The sequence below is a fragment of the Mobula birostris genome, chromosome 9 (genome assembly GCF_030028105.1).
Source record: "Mobula birostris isolate sMobBir1 chromosome 9, sMobBir1.hap1, whole genome shotgun sequence".
Lineage (NCBI taxonomy): Eukaryota > Metazoa > Chordata > Chondrichthyes > Myliobatiformes > Myliobatidae > Mobula > Mobula birostris.
The window spans coordinates 86,989,802-87,009,299 of NC_092378.1; the positions used below are offsets into that span (position 1 = coordinate 86,989,802).

The window sequence follows — 19,498 nt, forward strand, 5'->3', positions numbered from 1 at the left end:
GCGACAACAGAGTGTGAAGTTGCCAATACTTATCAATACGTTCGTTTAACAAGCCAATTGACTTATGTCAAAAACAAAAATGCAGGATGAACTCAACTAGTCAACCAGGAGCTGTGCTAAGAGAAACAAGTCAACATTTTGATCAGCAATCCTTAATCCTTCCTCAGAACGAAGGTGAAAAAGTGTTTGATGTTCTTAGGCCTTCAGATGGATTGGGGGGGGGGGGGGGGGAGAATAGTCTGATCCAAGCACACAGTGTTAGAATAAAGAGATGCTCCTTTAAAACTGAGATGAGAAGGAATTTCTTCAGCCAGATCATCGTGAATCTGTGGAATTCATTGCCACAGATGATCACGGAGGTAGTCATTGGGTATATTTAAGGCAGAGGTTGATTTGTTCTTGATCACTAAGGTGCAGAAGGTAGGAGAATGAGTTTAGAAAAAAAGTCATGATTCAATGGTAAAGCAGACTCCATAAGATACAAGAGCAGAATTAAGCCATTTAGCACATCAAGTCTGCTCTGCTATTCAGTCGTGGCCATAGTAGTTAGTAGTAGCATAGTAGTTAGCACAACGCTTTATAGCTTCAGCAACCCAGGCTCAATTCCCGCCACTGCCTATAAGGAGATCATATTTTCTCCCCATGACCGCATGGGTTTCCTCCAGGTGCTCCAGTTCCCTCCCACATTCCAAAGACGTACTTGTTGGCAGGTTAATTGGTCACTGTAAATTGTCCCATGATCAGGCCGAATTAAGTTGAGGGATTGCTGGGTGGAGTGGCTAGAAGGGCCAACTCCACACTGTTTCTCAATAAATAAAAAATAACACCAATCAGGTGATAAAGAACAGGTATAATCATTAGCAAGACATTTTAAAGAAATTGAGTGAGATTTCAATGACATCCACATTTTCCTCATTAGAACCTTACTGTTGGAGAAGGATTGAACAGAAAGGTTGATTTGATTGCAGACATTATACGCAATGCCAATAGTCTCGTGTGTCAGTAAACACGATAACTTGGAGCTTAATCTTTCAAATATACATCAGCACAAGACAGCTTCAACGAATGTTGAGGTCATATTTATTCTGTGGTGGAAGTGATGAAGGCTGAAACATTTCCTACTTTCCAAGTAAATGAGCTCCACAAGTCAAAAGCTCATTGCAGAGGTGCAGCAGCACAAGAAAAAGGACAACAGCCAAGTTGTACACTCAGTAGTAGTGAAAGTATGGCACAAGCTGCCAGCTGAGGTGGTGGATGCAGGTTCAAATACAGCATTTAAGTTTGGATATCTGCATGAATGAGAATAGTATAGAGGGCTCTGGTCCAGGCAGATGAGACTAGGCAGAAGAACAGGTCAGCACAGACTGGATGGTATGAAGAGCCTGTTTCTGTGCTGTGAGTGCTCTACAATTCTACAATTTACTTTCCTTTATTGGCTAAGGCACAACATGATCAGTCTGCCTTTGTATTTTAAACACAAAATAATAATTGGGCTTCATATGGAACAGCCCCATCACATACATCAGCTTAAATCTAACTATTTTTCCTACTGATAAAAGGTCAATATGAAGATTTAACTTGTTTCTTTGCACAGAAGCTGCATGAGCATTTCCAGCATTGTTTTTATTTTATATTTCAACATCTGCAAGATTGTGATTTCCATAACATGTATAGTTCTAATAATGAAAATATCATTAAAACTCTCCGCCAACTACGAATACCATTACATTTGTCTGATGAGGAGATTGCCAAGCCTGGAAATGTGTTGGAACAGAGAAGACCAAGATGAGACATAGAAACATAGAAAATAGGTGCAGGAGTAGGCCATTCGGCCCCTCGAGCCTGCACCGCCATTTATTATGATCATGGCTGATCATCCAACTCAGAACACCGCCCCAGCCTTCCCTCCATACCCCCTGACCCCCGTAGCCACAAGGGCCATATCTAACTCCCTCTTAAATATAGCCAATGAACTGGCCTCAACTGTTTCCTGTGGCAGAGAATTCCACAGATTCACCACTCTCTGTGTGAAGAAGTTTTTCCTAATCTCGGTCCTAAAAGGCTTCCCCTCTATCCTCAAACTGTGACCCCTCGTTCTGGACTTCCCCAACATCGGGAACAATCTTCCTGCATCTAGCCTGTCCAATCCCTTTAGGATCTTATACGTTTCAATCAGATCCCCCCTCAATCTTCTAAATTCCAACGAGTACAAGCCCAGTTCATCCAGTCTTTCTTCATATGAAAGTCCTGCCATCCCAGGAATCAATCTGGTGAACCTTCTCTGTACACCCTCTATGGCAAGGATGTCTTTCCTCAGATTAGGGGACCAAAACTGCACACAATACTCCAAGTGTGGTCTCACCAAGGCCTTGTACAACTGCAGTAGTACCTCCCTGCTCCTGTACTCAAATCCTCTCGCTATAAATGCCAGCATACCATTTGCCTTTTTCACCGCCTGCTATACCTGCATGCCCACTTTCAATGACTGGTGTATAATGACACCCAGGTCTTGTTGCACCTCCCCTTTTCCTAATCGGCCACCATTCAGATAATAATTTGTTTTCCTATTTTTGCCACCAAAGTGGATAACTTCACATTTATCCACATTAAATTGCATCTGCCATGAATTTGCCCACTCACCTAACCTATCCAAGTCACCCTGCATCCTCTTAGCATCCTCCTCACAGCTAACACTGCCACCCAGCTTCGTGTCATCTGCAAACTTGGAGATGCTGCATTTAATTCCCTCATCCAAGTCATTAATATATATTGTAAACAACTGGGGTCCCAGCACTGAGCCTTGCGGTACCCCACTAGTCACCGCCTGCCATTCTGAAAAGGTCCCGTTTATTCCCACTCTTTGCTTCCTGTCTGCTAACCAACTCTCCACCCACACCAATACCTTACCCCCAATACCGTGTGCTTTAAGTTTGCACACTAATCTCCTGTGTGGGACCTTGTCAAAAGCCTTCTGAAAATCCAAATATACCACATCCACTGGTTCTCCCCTATCCACTCTACTAGTTACATCCTCAAAAAATTCTATGAGATTCGTCAGACATGATTTTCCTTTCACAAATCCATGCTGACTTTGTCCGATCATTTCACCGCTTTCCAAATGTGCTGTTATCACATCCTTGATAACTGACTCCAGCAGTTTCCCCACCACCGACGTTAGGCTAACCGGTCTATAATTCCCCGGTTTCTCTCTCCCTCCTTTTTTTAAAAAGTGGAGTTACATTAGCCACCCTCCAATCCTCAGGAACTAGTCCAGAATCTAACGAGTTTTGAAAAATTATCACTAATGCATCCACTATTTCTTAGGCTACTTCCTTAAGCACCCTGGGATGCAGACCATCTGGCCCTGGGGATTTATCTGCCTTCAATTTACCTAACACCACTTCCCTACTAACATGTATTTCACTCAGTTCCTCCATCTCACTGGACCCTCTGTCCCCTACTATTTCTTTAAGATTATTTATGTCCTCCTTAGTGAAGACAGAACCAAAGTAATTATTCAATTGGTCTGCCATGTCCTTGCTCCCCATAATCAATTCACCTGTTTCTGTCTGCAGGGGACCTACATTTGTCTTTACCAGTCTTTTCCTTTTTACATATCTATAAAAGCTTTTACAGTCCTTTTTTATGTTGCCTGCCAGTTTTCTCTCATAATCTTTTTTCCCCTTCCTAATTAAGCCCTTTGTCCTCCTCTGCTGAACTCTGAATTTCTCCCGGTCCTCAGGTGAGCCACTTTCTCTGGCTAATTTGTATGCTTCTTCTTTGGAATTGATACTATCCCTAATTTCTCGTCAGCCACGGGTGCACTACCTTCCTTGATTTATTCTTTTGCCAAAGAAGGAAGTAGAAACACACTTTTAAAAATTTGTGTTCCTGCTTTTTGTTTGTCTTTGCCAGAACCTCTGATGTCCCAGTTAAAGTGGTGTCATTCTCAGTCCTCATGTACTGCAAACGAGTTGAGTGTTTTACAAATTTCACAACACATGCCGGTGATAATAAACCTGATTCTGAATCTCTTCTGATAACTCCATTACAAACATGTCAGGGTGGATGCCACTTAGGAGCTAGGGAAGTGCAAGCCAGTAGAGTTCGAGGGACAGGTGGGGAGGTGGCTAGTCAGGGCTGGGGCAAGCAAATGGGGGTGGGGGGGACTATGTGAATGTGGGCACTCCCGGAGGGAGGCACCGGCATCTGTGCACTGGGGATGTCTCCTTGACTGGTGATGAAGCGTCTGCAGATTGGTTGCCAAGCTTGGCAAACACCACAACATCAAACACCTCAACCCGAGCCACCAATATTCACCAGCATCCGAGAGGACTACGAGGTAAGACAACTGCGGTTTGTTGATTTATCTTATTACTAGCAGCTTTGTGTAAAGAAAAGTTACTTAATACATTAAGAGTCCATAGGACACTCAAAGCTGCTACATAGGTTGACTGTGTGGTTAAGGCAGCATATGGTGCATTGGCCTTCAACTGTGGGATTGAGTTCAAGAGCTGAGAGGTAATGTTATTGCTGTATAGGACCCTGGTCAGACCCCACTAGGATGTGGAAACTATAGAAAGAATGCAGAGGAGATTTACAAGGATGTTGCCTGGATTGGGGAGCATGCCTTACGAGAATAGGTTGAGTGAACTTGGCCTTTTCTCCTTGGAGTGACGAAGGATGATAGGTGATCTGATAGAGGTGTACAAGATGAGAGGCATTGATCGTGTGGACAGTCAGAGGCTTTTTCCCCAGGGCTGAAATGGCTAACATGAGGGGGCGCAGTTTTAAGGTGCCTGGAAGTAGGTATAGACGGGGTGTCAGGGTTAAGTTTTTTTATGCAGAGAGTAGTGAGTGTGTGGAGTGCTGCCAGTGACGCTGGTGGAGGCAGATACGATAGGGATGGGGTCTTTTAAGAAACTCTTGGTTAGGTACATTGAGCTTGGAAAAATAGAGGGCTATGGGTAACCCTAGGTAATTTCTAAAGTAAGTACATGTTTGGCACAGCATTGTGGGACAAAGGGCCTGTATTGTGCTGTAGGTTTTCTATGTTACTTCCCTTCACATCAATAACTAAAGAGAATTGCTTTAAGCAATTAAGCAGGATTTGAAGACTTCCGTTTTCAAAAAAAATCGTGAGTGGGACAGGAATAAAAACTGAGACAGGAGAAAACCTTAGTGCAACTTAAGATGCATATGTGATATAGGTAATAGAGCTGCTTAAAAGTGGAATTCATTTAATACAGGGATTCCAACTTTTTCTATGGCATGGGCTCCTACCATTAATCAAGGGGTCCCTGGAACCCAGGTTGGACACTGCTGATTTAACAGCTCTTCACCCCCTCCCCAACCACTATGAAATAGAATATAGAAATAGCTGACCTACAATTCAATTACATCAGTCATGTCATTTTTATTTTACACAAAAAGGTCTATCCAAGAGTTTTCCCAATCCAAACTGCATGACTGTAATATCTCCATTGAGTATTTTTGGTATTTTACTAAAGTAGCCACAACACAGCAATAGTCAATGAACTTAAACTGGAAAAGTAGACTTTTCTTGTTTACTTAGTATTTAGCATTATCCTCCATAACATAGAAGCTTCCCGCACTGCAGTCTTACATTTTGTGATGCAGCACGGAGCAAGCCATCCCAGCCAAGTGACTCCAGCAAACCCCAAAAACCCGAGCCTAGTCGCAGGACAACTCACAATGACCTACTAACCTACCCAGCCTATAGGAGGAAGCCCAAGGACCTGGAGAAAACCTAGACATTCCACAGGGAGACTTCAGAGGATTGCGCTGGAATTGAACTCTGGACTTGGGAACATCTCCAACCACTACGCTACCATGGCATCTTGACTGACTTTCGTCAATTGTCAACTCCTTAACCTTTCACTTAAGAATATTTCCAGATGCTGGAAATCTGAAATAAAGAAAAATTCTGTTCAGTTAGCTAGATACAGCAAGTTACAAATGCTAAATATCACTATAGAAGTGGTCAGATCTAAATGCTACAATCAGATTGCTCCATGCCACTATCTCTCAAATGGTTCTGAGGCAATTTTATTCATTTAACATCACAATTGAAGCTCATAATCAAGTGATTGATTTGTGAGCACAAATCTGAATGAGTACATTTATACTGAAACAATTCTTGGTCAATAGAATCTTCAAAGAAAATTGCTCAAACTTGTTCTGCTCTACCTTGCTTTCCACACTATCATCCTACCCATAAGAGACTGGGTATATGTACTTCAAAAGGCAAAATTTCCCATGCACATCCACTGGATGGTGGCCTGCTGGCCAGGTCAATACAAGGAACACCAAGGATTCTGCCCCAGAATAATTCAGTACTTTATTTATGAGCAGGTATGTGGGAACACTAACACAACCACGTACAAGCTCCTCAAAATTATACTCTCCTTACTAGCAAATGTAACACTGCTCCTATCCACCAAATCCAAATTCAGGAACCTTCTACCCAACAGCACTCAAGAGATTCCAAAAGGTGGCTCAAAACCAAGAATTAGGAGCATTCTAGAAAGTTAAAAAATCAGGGTGACTCTGGTTGGGTCACAAAACTGCTTACAAAATTTCAACCATTTTTGACAACTATTGTGTAAAAATTGGATTAAATGAAGTAAGACATGCCAATTTTCAAATAGCAATTGACACAAAAGATTCCAACACAAGTGGAAAATTCTGAAACTGTCTCAAAAATTACAATTCCTTCAAGTGTAATTTAGATTTCATTAGTGAAAAAATGCACATTTCCCATCTTCAATGGAAGCTAAAACCAGGAGGATTAACTGCTGAGGAATTGTGTTTTTTTTTAAAAAAGGAAAATCTTATGAAAATGTGCATACACTATACACACAATCTTTACCAAATTAAAGGAACCCCCACTAGAATGTCTTTGTCCCATACTACACCAATGCCAAATGAGGAGCACTTTGTAAAAATTGGAATCTACACAAGTCTGCTGAGTCAACCAAAACTCATTAAAGAGATTTCACCACCCAGCCATAAGAGCTGGCTTTCTACATATTGTTAGTGCAAGATCAGGTTTCTAGTGTAAAGTCATTACATTGTATGTTTTTAACAAATAGATACACTGAAATAAACAGGAGGAACACACTGGATGACTAAACAAATGGAATACAAAGCCTTGGTAAAACTTCTGAGACTAGAATTGTAAGCATATAACAAAAGCCCCTTACTTGCCATTACTTCAAACATTCAGAGTTGATGCCCGAAACTGTTTCTCCCAAAGCAGAGAAAAAATTTGACAGCTATTAAATAGTAGTGACAGAAGATTCAAATTTTTAAAAATCATTTAATGTTCTGATGGAATAATTAAAAGTACACCTTCCCCCAACAAAAGGCTTGCTTCAACTTAGTCTCACATTAAATAAGCACACAGACCTACTACTTGCAAATTATCAAATAAAAAAAAATTACAGGTCAATTGGATGTGACAGATTTGTTGGGACAATTAGAAAACTTAGTCTGGTGAGATTATGCTACAGAATCCAGCAGCACAGAAACTGGACCTTTGGCTCACATCAGCCCTGCCAACATTTTTGCCCATCTACACCAAGTCCATTTGCCTGCCCACATTAGGTTCATTCCCACTGGCTTCCTTACACAAGCACCTGACTCATTTAGTATCCCTTCCTAAACCTTCTCTGACCTCTTCAAACAAAAACTCAAGCAAATTAGAGAGACAGGACTCCCCCCCCCCCCCACCTCCCACACACAAAGCCCTACTCCATGATTGACCCCCTACCATTCCAAATCCAATTCCTTGGATCTTTTGCAACAGTTTTCCTACCAGTACAGTTATTTGGCTGATCCTTGCTGCCTCTTTAAAGGAAAAGAAAGACTAGTTATCCTCCAAGCATCTGTACCTTGGCAGTAGCTATTAAAGATGCAACTATCTGCCAGTGCCCGAGCTATCTCCTCACTTGCATCATATAACAACCTGAAAGATCACATCCAGCCCTAGGAATTCATCACCTACACGTCCAAAACTATCCAAAATCTTCTAATTACCAAGTTGCTCCAGGTTATCCCTCTGATCCCAAGGAGAAGTGTTCTTTCCCTGGCCACCTTCCTGCTAAACTTGGAAGGTCTGGGGATTCTCCTTGATCTTATTTGCCAATTTGACCTTTTTTCAAATCTCCAATTTCTTTCCTGCATTTCCTAAAGCCTCCCTCAATCCCAGTTACTTATACCCGCCATGTTACCTTGATTTCCTCCCAATCCGCAGATGTTAAATCGCCTCAAAACAATTGTTTCTTCTTAAATAGATACACACAGATCACAAGTAAAATGTACAATCAATACAGGAGATAGAAAGGAATTACAACATTATGTAAGAGACATTTATTCATGAACTATGCAGGAAAGTACAAAGCATTCTCTGAAGAGATCTACTTCCATAAATCTGTTAGAGAGTATTCAAAGATAAAAAAGGCTCATTATACATTGTAGGTGAGGAGAGGGGTGGTGATGCTTTGCAAACCATATCTGAACTAGAAATTCATTTGCGCAGTTTAACATTAAATTACAGAACTCAAACATTACTAAAAGGGCTTGCAATTATATATTTATTGGCACAATTCCAAGACTTGTTTTTCCCTATTCTAAGAATGCAATAGGTCAATAGAGATCACATTTCAACTTCCTGGCACATACCACTCAAAACTAACCTATATACCAAGCATGTAAAAGTTCCTTCCAAGTACACCCCAAAGGCAGCACAGTCACCCCAGGGTTAGCATGATGTTATTACAGTTCGGGGCATTGGAGTTCAAGCCCAGCGTCCTCTGTGGACTACATGGGTTTCCTCCGGGTGCTCCAGTCTCCTCCCACAGTCCAAAGACACAGGTTGGTGGGCAATTGCAAAATGGCTGGGATTAACTGGGGTTCACTGGCAGTACAGCTCAAGGGACCAAACAGGCCTATTCCACACTGCACTGCATCTCTCAATAAACTGTACAACATAAACTGCTTTCCTTCAAATAAGCCTTCCTCACAGCTCTCCTTTACTTTTGTTATTAGAATACAGCAGTTACGCAGAAATATAAAAAATGTACACAAAATTTCAGATACAATTACAATTTTTATAAACTATCTGCCCCCAAAGCCACCCCTCTCAGATCTACCCCCTCCCCCATTACATTCCAAATTATACTGCTGCACCATCATACACTGATCCCCATGGGACAAATATCCTGGATCTACCTCACCCAAGTAGGAAGTTTGAGAAATTCAAAAACTGTCAAAGCTCACACTCCAAACTTCTTCAGTTAGCTAGTCAGTTTCCTTTGTCTTGTCAGGGATGCACAAACACTGCTATGCAAGCATCATTAACACAAGTTATTCTGTGTGAATATTTTCCAATACAGCTAATGCTAATTTTCCTGGATGTGGTGGTTTAGGCAAAAAAAACCCACCAAATATTGATGACTCAACAAAACTAATAACCACAAATTATATCATTTGCCTTACTGGTTGCACAAAAAATGTCAGTCATAAACTGCATAGAAGGGAAGTCATGCATCCCACGACCCTTCCATGGAAACTACTCTTGAATAACATCTAACCGTTCCAGACATTATTAACTCCCCTGTAAAAGAAAATGTTTCATGATAGCAATCCCAACTTCACTTTTTGCTAATAAATAACCTTGTCACATTTCACTTTAAAAGTGGTCACATTAACCATTTTCTCCGCGCATGTATCATCTTTCACTATTTAATTTTAAAGTTCAGGCGTTTTACACAAAACATCAGGCTTCTAGGCCTATTATTCCACCAGTGAGGGGCGCCCACCGTACCTATCCCTAAATGAACGAAGGAAACATCCCCTCTACATCTGTCACTTACTGCACACGAAGAGCTCCACCAGCATCGGCCGATTATTATCAAGTGACAGACTCCACCCATTTCCCTCCCCCTTGTAACACCATGCATCAGTTTGCCGGGGAGAGGCACCAAATATTACCAGTGGACTTCAGCTTGGGAAATATACCGCACATCTGCCCAGCGCCATGCCAAAACGGAGTTCTGTCCAATATACCTGGCCACCGCTGTGCCAATCAAAAGGGCCTCACCACATATTTGCCCAACAGCCTATCGATCGCTGAGCTTCCATGGTATCTCTATTTGTCCCGATACCAGGTAAGGCTCCGCCAGCATCCGTCGCTGTAAGTAGCTAGTCTTGTACCAGTGCAGAAGCCTCCCTTTGCATCACTCACCAGGATAGTGAGGGGCAGAGAAACTGTTCTCACCGTACAGAAACCGCCCTCAGACCCAACCCTACCCTACCCGGCCCGGCCCGGCCCGGCCCAGCCAGGCGCAGCATTTACCTTCCTCTTCCTGCTCTCCGCAGTCCCGCTCCACACAAAGCACTGGTAAATCACTCGCAGGCTCTGCTTCCAATTGTCCGCCTTAAAACTGTTCACATGGGAGCACCCGGCCGGACTCATGACAGGAGCCGCACCACAAGCACTGCCGCCACCGCGCAACCTCGGGCCACAATCTATCCCCGCACTGCCACCTCCTTCGCCAACCCGTTTTCTGCCCCCCCCAAAGTACCGCCCGCCGCCGTCGCGGCTCCGATTATTTATATGAAGAAAAAGCCCATAGCGTCGGCAAAGGATGATGGTCGTCAGGCGATAGCGGCACGGGGGGGGAGGGGAGCAGACCAGCCGCACTGCCGGAAAATACGCCCACTCCTTCTATTCTCATTGGCTCAGTGCCAACTCCCCTTGACCCAATTGCAGCTCTGATTGGTCACCAACCCATCCGTCAGCTGTCGGTCCAGGTAAGCTTCGTTTTTCAGGAGGTGGAGAACAAACTCACAGTGCCGCCGGAATTACCTCCTAGTTTTCTGTCTTGATTGGACAATTTTCTTTCCTTTTCATCCAGTTTTTCCTCCGATTGGTTGGTTGCATGTCCATCATTGGGAGGAGCTGTATTTGAATTTGCATGCCATGCTTCCGGTTCCTGTTGTAAGCGTTTCCTGTAAATGGTGAGGCGGCGCTGGGTAGCCTGTTACTACTTCACAGTTCTGGGAGTAGCTGCTTGGTTTTCGCCTGTCCTTAGCTAGAAGAATTTTGAAAATGGAATAGACAATCAGCACCTATCATTTTTCCTCCTTTGCCTTCACTTTTGTCAGTTATCGTGGTGATGTAGTCATGGATGCCGTGGGAAGTGAGGTTTTAGGCCGGTGTCTGTGGATTTATACGCACACGCCACTATTTTGAAATAATCCCGTTACGTGATCTTCGCCATCGCCGCCCGAGGTTCTGTGTTGACGTTTCAGGCAGCTTAGGAAGTGGGTAATTGAAAGAGAAAAGGCTAATATTTCTGCTTATTTTTAATCTATCCATCCATGTTCTATTGGCCAAGTCGAGCGCTTATTACCCACCCACAGTATACTTTAAAGAGGTTAATACTGCCTCTTGCCATAGCTAACAACACATATTTTATGCAGAACACGCGCTGATGAGTATTAATGACAAAATAATGCAGTTTAAAGGTTGTGAGATAAGTGTTGGCTGTGGTATTGGTTTATAGGATATTTTATCCTGGCAGGGCTTTGAATTAGCATTTTTTTTTCGTCAGAGGATGAAATTTGTAGCCTTCACCCACTGGCTTTTGTCACACTTTATAGCAATGTGGTCACCGTAATTGATGGTGAAATCATCCACCTTGTTTGGGAATAATATCACCATGTAGCTATAGTGAAATAATTGAGGCTGTAAAATAAATGTTTCTGCCTCCATTACAGAAGGTGTAGTAGTAGGAAGAGAAATCAAGGGTCTTGTGAGACCGAGGAACAAAGTATTTTGTGTCATTAAGAGAAAGACAAATTGAAAGGACAAAAAAGCCACACAAATTTACTGACAGCCTGTAATGAGTTAAAAAACAAGTATTTATACAGAACAAGCATTCATGAGAACTAATGACAGAATGATGTAGTGAACTATAGTTAAGGTTGTGAGGTAAAAGTTAGCTGTGGCATTGGGTTATAGGATATTTTACCCTGACAGGGCTTTGAATTAGCAACTGGTTGTATAAGAACAGGAATCCATTTATTTTCCTCAGCAGGAAATCTGCAGGCCTCACCCACTCTTGCCTTTTGTCACATGGAGCCCACTGATGCAGTTTTAAATCAGTGGGCACATTAGTGCTGATCTTCCAAAGTTTCCTGGATGCTAAAATGGTCCTGGTATTTTACTGGGCAGCAAAAATAATACCCTTTTAAAAATAAAAGGGAAGTTAGGTACCAAACCATAACCAATCAGCATGTTCTATTAGCATATGTAATGGACCTTAACATTCTAGTGGTGTGATCAGAATGGATAAAGCCAACACAGGCAAAAATATGTTTGAAAAATTTGAGTTTGCAGTGACTGGAGTAAACACAGGGAACAGGAATACATTTGATGTAAAGTATGTGCAATTTGAAAGGCAGATGTTGAGATGCCACGTGAAGGATTGTTTCTGGATTAGCACAGGGAGATACAGCATGGAAGTGTGATCCTTGGCCACAGGATCTGAACTGCCTATTAATTACTCATTTACGGTAATTCTACATTAATCCCACTTCTATTCTCCCCACACTCACAGCAATTTCCCTTTCATTCTATCCTTCACCTGTACAGTAGGGACAATTTACACTGACCTGTTAACCTACTGACCCTCATGATAGGGAAGCCCATCTGGTCAGAGGGAGAATGTGCAGCAGTGCTGAATATGTGGATTGAACCTGGGTCTCTGACATTGTGAGGCTCAATTAGTGTGTCGCTGTGCTGCTTTCATAAACACAGACTATAGGATAGAAAGTAGAGAATGGATTAAAACTGGCTGCTTTCAGAGCTGTGATAATTTTCAGTTATTGGCAATTTATGTTATTGACTTAAATGAAGAGTAAGGATGTGACATGACCAAGTTCACAAATGATACTCTTAAGAAAGGAGGAAGGCCGCAGAAAGGAAATTATAGATCAGTTAGTCTGACCTCGGGTTGGGAAGATGTTGGAGTCATTTATTAAGGATGATGTTATGGAGTACTTGGTGACACAGGACAAGATAGGACAAAGTCAGCATAGTTTCCTTAAGGGAAAATTTTGCCTGATGAACCTGTTTGAATTCTTTGAGATTACAAGTAGGATAGATAAAGGGGATGTTCTCTATTTGGACTTTCAGAAGGCCTTTGACAATGTGCCACACATAAATCTGCTTACAAGTTAAGAACCCATATGGGAAAGTTACTAGCATGGTTAGAGCATTGGCTGATTGGTAGGAGGCAGTGAGTGGGAGTAAAAAGATGCTTTTCTGGTTGGGTGCCAGTGACTAGTGGTGTTCCATAGCAGTGTTGGACTGCTTTTTATGCTGCATATCAATAATTTAGATGAAGGAATAGGTGGTTTTGTTGCCAAGTTTGCAGAAAATACGAAGATTGGTGGAGGGGCAGGGGGTGTTGAAGAAACAGGTAGGCTGCAGAAGGACATACAGATTAGGAGAATGAGCAAAAGAGTGGCAAATGAAATACAATCTTGGAAAATGCATGGTCATGCACTTTGGTATGAGAAATAAATGTGCAGACTATTTTCTAAACTGGGAGAAAAGCAAAAAAATCTGAGATACAAAGGGACTTGGAAGTCCTTGTGCAGAACGCCCTAAAGGTTAACTTGCAGGTTGAGTCAGCAAATGCAATGTTAACATTCATTTCAAGAGTCTAGAATACAAGATGTGATGCTGAGGCTTTATAAGGCACTGGTGAGGCCTCACCTTGAGTATTGTGAACAGTTTCGGGCTCTTCCTAAGAAAAGATGTGCTGGCATTGGAAAGGGTTCAGAGGAGGTTCACAAGGATGATTACGGGAATGAAAAGTTTATCTTATGCGGAATGTTTGATAGCTCTGGATCTTTACTCGCTGAAATTTAGAAGGATGTCGGGGGATCTCATTGAAACCTTTTGAACGTTGAAAAGCCTAGACAGAGTCGATGTGGAAAGGATGGTGGGGGAGTCTAGGACAAGAGGGCACAGCCTCGGGATAGAGGGCATCCACTTAAAACAGATGTGGAGAAATATCTATAGCCAGAGGGTAGTGAATTTGTGGAATTTATTATTACAGACAACTGTGGAGACCAGGTCATTGGATGCATTTAAGGCAGAGCTTGATAGGTTACGGGGAGAAGGCTGAGGAGGGGAAAAATGGATCAGCCATGATTGAATGATGGAGCAGACTCGATGGGCCAAATGGCCTAATTCTGCTCCTATGTCTTTTGGTGTTATGATAGAAAGCAAGATTGTAAATCTGGAAGGGAATATTAAATTTAAGTAAGTGGACAAGAAAATGAAAATAATATGGGGAACATGGGAAATTATTAACTTTAATACAAAGAATGGAGAACAAAATTGTTCTTAAACTGAGAAACAAACATCTTGCAATCATCAAAAGATGCCAAGTGTATTGGTAGGTGGACAAATGCATAGCAGAAGCAATTTGACATGGATCGATGAGAGGTTATCCACTTTGGTTCTAAAACTAGAAACATGGTTTATTATTTGAAGGATAATAGATTGGAAAAAGAGAAATTGCAGCAATTGCTGAATAGTCTTGTAAACTAGTCTCTTCTTATTGACCAGATTTACAAGGCCTTTGTAAGCCATGGTTCCTTTCCCTGTCTCATTGGAATGTACCTCCACACAAATATCCCCTGAACATTTGCCACATTTCTTACGTACATTTCACAGAGAACATCTGTTCCCAATTTATGCTTCCAAGTTCCTGCCTGATAGCATCATATTTCCCCTTACTCCAATTAAACGCTTTCCTAACTTGTCTGTTCCTATCCTTCTCCAAGCTATTATATATAAAGGAGATAGACTTGTGATTACTATCTCCAAAATGCTCTCCCACTGAACGATCTGACACCTGACCAGGTTCATTTCCCAATACCAGATCAAGTACAGCTTGTACATCTTGTAGGCTTATCTCTATATTGTGCCAAGAAACTTTCCTGAACACACCTAACAAACTCCCCCCTATCTAAACCCCTCGCTCTAGGGACATGCCAATCAATATTTGAGAAATTAAAATCTCCCACCACAACAACCCTGTTGTTATTACACCTTTCCAGAATCTCTCCATATCTGCTCCTCGATGTCCCTTGTTTCTGTTGGGTGGTCTATAAAACACACCCAGTAGAGTTATTGACCCCTTCCTGTTCCTAACTTCCACCCACAGAGACTCCGTAGACAATCTCTCCATGTCTTCCTCCTTTTCTGCGGCTGTGACACTATCTCTGATCAACAGTGCCATGCCCCCACCTCTTTTGCCTCTCTCCCTGTCCTTTCTGAAACATCTAAAGTCTGGAACTTGAAGTAACCATTCCTGCCCCTGAACCACCCAAGTCTCTATAATGGCCACAACATCATAGCTTCAAGTACTGATCCACGCTGTAAACTCATCATTGTTCATGATACTCCTTGCATTAAAATAGACGCATCTCAAACCATCGGTCTGAGCCTGTCCCTTCTCTATCACCTACCTATCCTCCTTCTTACACTGTCTCCAAGCTTTATCTATTTGTGAGCCAACTGCCTCTTTCTCCATCAATTCAGTTCAGTTCCCACCCCCCAGCAATTCTAGTTTAAGCTCTCCCCAATAGCCTTAGCAAACCTCCCCACCAGGATATTGGTTCCCCTGGGATTCAAGTGCAACCTGTCCTTTTTGTACAGGTCACTCCTGCCCCAAAAGAGGTCCCAATGATCCAGAAATCTGAATCCCTGCCCCCTGCTCCAATCCCTCAGCCACGCATTCATCCTCCACATCACTCTATTCCTATACTCACTGTCACGTGGCACAGGCAGTGAGTATAGGAATAGAGTGAGGTGGAGGATGAATTACTACCTTTGTGGTCCTGCTTCTCAGCTTCCTTCCTAACTCCCTGTAGTCTGCTTTCAGAACCTCCTCCCTTTTCCTGCCTAATATGTATCATGACCGCTGGCTGTTCTCCCTTTCACTTCAGGATATCGTGAATGCAATCAGAAACATCCCGTACCCTGGCACCTGGGAGGCAAACTACCATCTGTGCTTCTTTCCTGCATCCACAGAATCCGTCTGACCCCCTAACTCTAGAGACTCCTATCACTGCTGCCATCCTCCTCCTTTCCCCACCCTACCCTTCAGAGCCACAAGGCCAGACTCTGTGCCAGAGGCGTGGCCACTGTTGCTTCCCCCAGGTAGACCATTTCCCCCAACTGTACTCAAACAGGAGTACTTATTGTTAAGCGGTAGCTTAAAGGTTATTCTCAGATCCCCGAGATAGAAGGCCTGCTACTTAGAACCATGCTCAGGAGAAATTACTTGATCCAAAGGATCATGAACCAGTGAATTTCTCTACTAGTGAAGTATGAAGCAAGTCATTAAATATGTTCAACAGGAGGTTGATGCAAAAGTCATCAAAGGATTTAAGTACATTGAAGTGAATAATAAGCCTTGATTGTGTTGTGTAGAAACTGCCTAGAATTACCCTAGCACATAGCCCTCTATTTTCCTAAGCTTCATGTACCTATCTGAGAGTCTCATAAAAGACCCTATTATATTCGCCTCTACCACCATCGCTAGCAGTGCATTCCATGCACCCACCACTCTCTGTGTGAAGAACTTACTTCTGACATCACCCTTGTACCTACTTCCAAGCACCGTAAAACTATGCCCCCTTGTGTCAGCCATTTCAGCCCTGGGAAAAAGCCTCTGGCTATCCACATGATCAATGCCTCTCATCTTAAACATCTCGATCAGGTCACCTCTCATCCTCTGTAGTTCCAAGCAGAAAAGGCTGAGTTCACTCAACCTATTCTCATAAGGCATGCTCCCCAATCCAGGCAACATTCTTGTAAATCTCCTCTGCACTCTCTCTATAGTATCCACATCCTTCCTGTGGTAAGGTGACCAGAACTGAACACTACTCCAAGTGGGATCTAACTGACTTGTACAGCTGTAACATTGCCTCATGGCTCTTGAACTCAATCTCACAGTTGATGAAGGCCAACACACCATGCGCCTTCTTAACAACACTGTCAACACTCAACAGCTCTGAGTGTCCTATGTACATGGGCCCCTAGATCTCGCTGATCCTCCACACTGCCAAGAGTCTTACCATTAATATTATATTCTGTCTTCAAATTTGACCTACTGAAATTAACAACTTCACACTTTTCTGGATTGAACTCCATCTGCCACTTCTCAGCCCAATTCTGCATCCTATCAATGTCCCGCTGTAACCTCTGACAACCCTCCAGACTATTCACAACACCCTCAACTTTTGTCATCAGCAAACTTACTAACCCACTCTTCTACTTCCTCATCCTTGAATTTCTCTCCTCAGGTGTCTGGTAATGTACTCCCATGAGAGAGCTCTGAATAGAATGGAATCTGGTGTTTCGCATACAAATGACATGGCCCACTAGTCTACCCAAGTAACCTACATTGTAAGTTTTAGACAGGATCTTGTAATATCTCATTTCATCTGATGCTAAAACCCTCATCTCTATTCTTATTACCAAATTTATTGACATTTCAACAGGCAAACAAAATTTCATGCAGTTAACACATACTCAGGAACTCAGCAGGTCAGGCAGTATCTATGGAAAGGTATAAACAGTTGATGTTTTAGGCCAAGCCCCTTCATCAGGACTGGAAAAGAAAGGGAAAGAAGCCAAGACAATATAAGTTCACAAGATCAATTCTTGGATTCTGTAAATTGTCCTATTATCTAAATCCCCTGCTGAAATCCGGAGGAAAACACACAGAGGGGGATCACAAAGCCGAGGAAAGAGGACCGGGTCGAGACAACAGAGACTTTTGGAGAAGAGGAGTTCGGTGGGTAATACCGTTCCGGCTGACCAGAAGCGCACCGAGAGCGGTAAGCGTAAAGGAGTTTCATGCTTACTGATCTGGTTAACAATGGATGGTGCAATCTGGAGCATATTACGATCGAGGAGCATGTTTGCAGACTGGATATTGAACTTTTTACTGTTGGACTTCGGCCACATTCCACCGTGATACAACACTGGTCGTTCCTGCCTGTGGCCATCGAACTTGCAGCTCCTCCCATGGAGGGTCAGACACCCTGAGCCAATAGACTGGTCCTGGACTTATTTTCCATCTGGCATAGTTTGCATTTTGTTGTTTGATTGTTGGGGTTTTTTGTATTGCTATATCTACGTTCTATTCTTGGTTGGTGCGGCTGTAACGAAACCAAATTTCCCTCGGGATTAATAAAGTATATCTATCTATCTATCTAGTGAAGAGTTGGTAAAGATAGCCTACCTACACATCATCTGTTAGCCACTTCCTAATTCACATCAAGTCCTGTCCACCCACAGACCTCTGTGGTTACTGAGTCCAGTGATCTTTTCCTTGTTTTTTAATCCCTGCACTGCCTTATATTCCTGACCTCTCTAATCTCCTCCAACCTTATGCCTCCAACATCATACCTTTGGTTGCCAAGAGCTTAGTTCAGAAATTATTCCCTTACTCTCTATGATTCTTTTCTCCTTTGAGGCACCCGTAAAATTCATCTTAAAATATGCTGTGGTTCAGTATAAAAATTGGTTTAAGGATAAAGGCCCTTTGGTTGTTTAATGAATTTAAATACAAGTTGTTAGAATATCCTTCAACGCCATTCATACTGTCAATGTGGTGACTACATTATTTTAACAGATGAAGATACTGTATATAGATTATGGAGTCATTGGGTTATGCAGGTCCATCACTCCAATTCATCAGTGTTGATCAAAATGCCATCTAATCTCAATGCATATGGTCCAAATTTCTTTAAACCTTTCCTATTCTTGGAAGATTCAAAGGAGATGAGGCTGAGTACAGGGCTACGGTAGGAAACTTTGTCACATGGTGTGAGCAGAATTATCTGCAGCTTAATGTGAAAAAGACTAAGGAGCTGGTGGTAGACCTGAGGAGAGCTAAGGTACCGGTGACCCCTGTTTCCATCCAGGGGGTCAGTGTGAACATGGTGGAGGATTACAAATACCTGGGGATATGAATTGACAATAAACTGGACTGGTCAAAGAACACCGAGGCTGTCCACAAGAAGGGTCAGAGCCGTCTCTATTTCCTGAGGAGTCTGAGGTCCTTTAACATCTGCTGGACGATGCTGAGGATGTTCTACAAGTTTGTGGTGGCCAGTGCTATCATGTTTGCTGTTGTGTGCTGGGGCAGCAGGCTGAGGGTAGCAGACACCAACAGAATCAACAAACTCATCCGTAAGGCCAGTAATGTTGTGGGGATGGAACTGGACTCTCTCACGGTGGTGTCTGAAAAGAAGATGCTGTCTAAGTTGCATGCCATCTTGGTCAAGGTTTCCCATCCACTACATAATGTACTGGGTGGGCACAGGAGTACATTCAGCCAGAGACTCATTCCACCGAGATGCAGCACAGAGC

General features: G+C 42.7%; 1 protein-coding gene across 2 annotated transcripts in view; it reads right to left on the bottom strand.

Moving 5' to 3' along the window:
- The window catches only part of usp22 (ubiquitin specific peptidase 22), a 222,747-nt gene extending 211,887 nt beyond the window's left edge, over positions 1–10,860 (bottom strand). For both annotated transcript variants that reach the window (XM_072268360.1, XM_072268359.1), the window contains exon 1: positions 10,382–10,860. In XM_072268360.1, the coding sequence (XP_072124461.1) occupies positions 10,382–10,501 (120 nt within the window). In that variant the 5' untranslated portion in view covers positions 10,502–10,860. The remainder of the gene's footprint in view (positions 1–10,381) is intronic.
- Between the last annotated feature and the right edge of the window lie 8,638 nt (positions 10,861–19,498).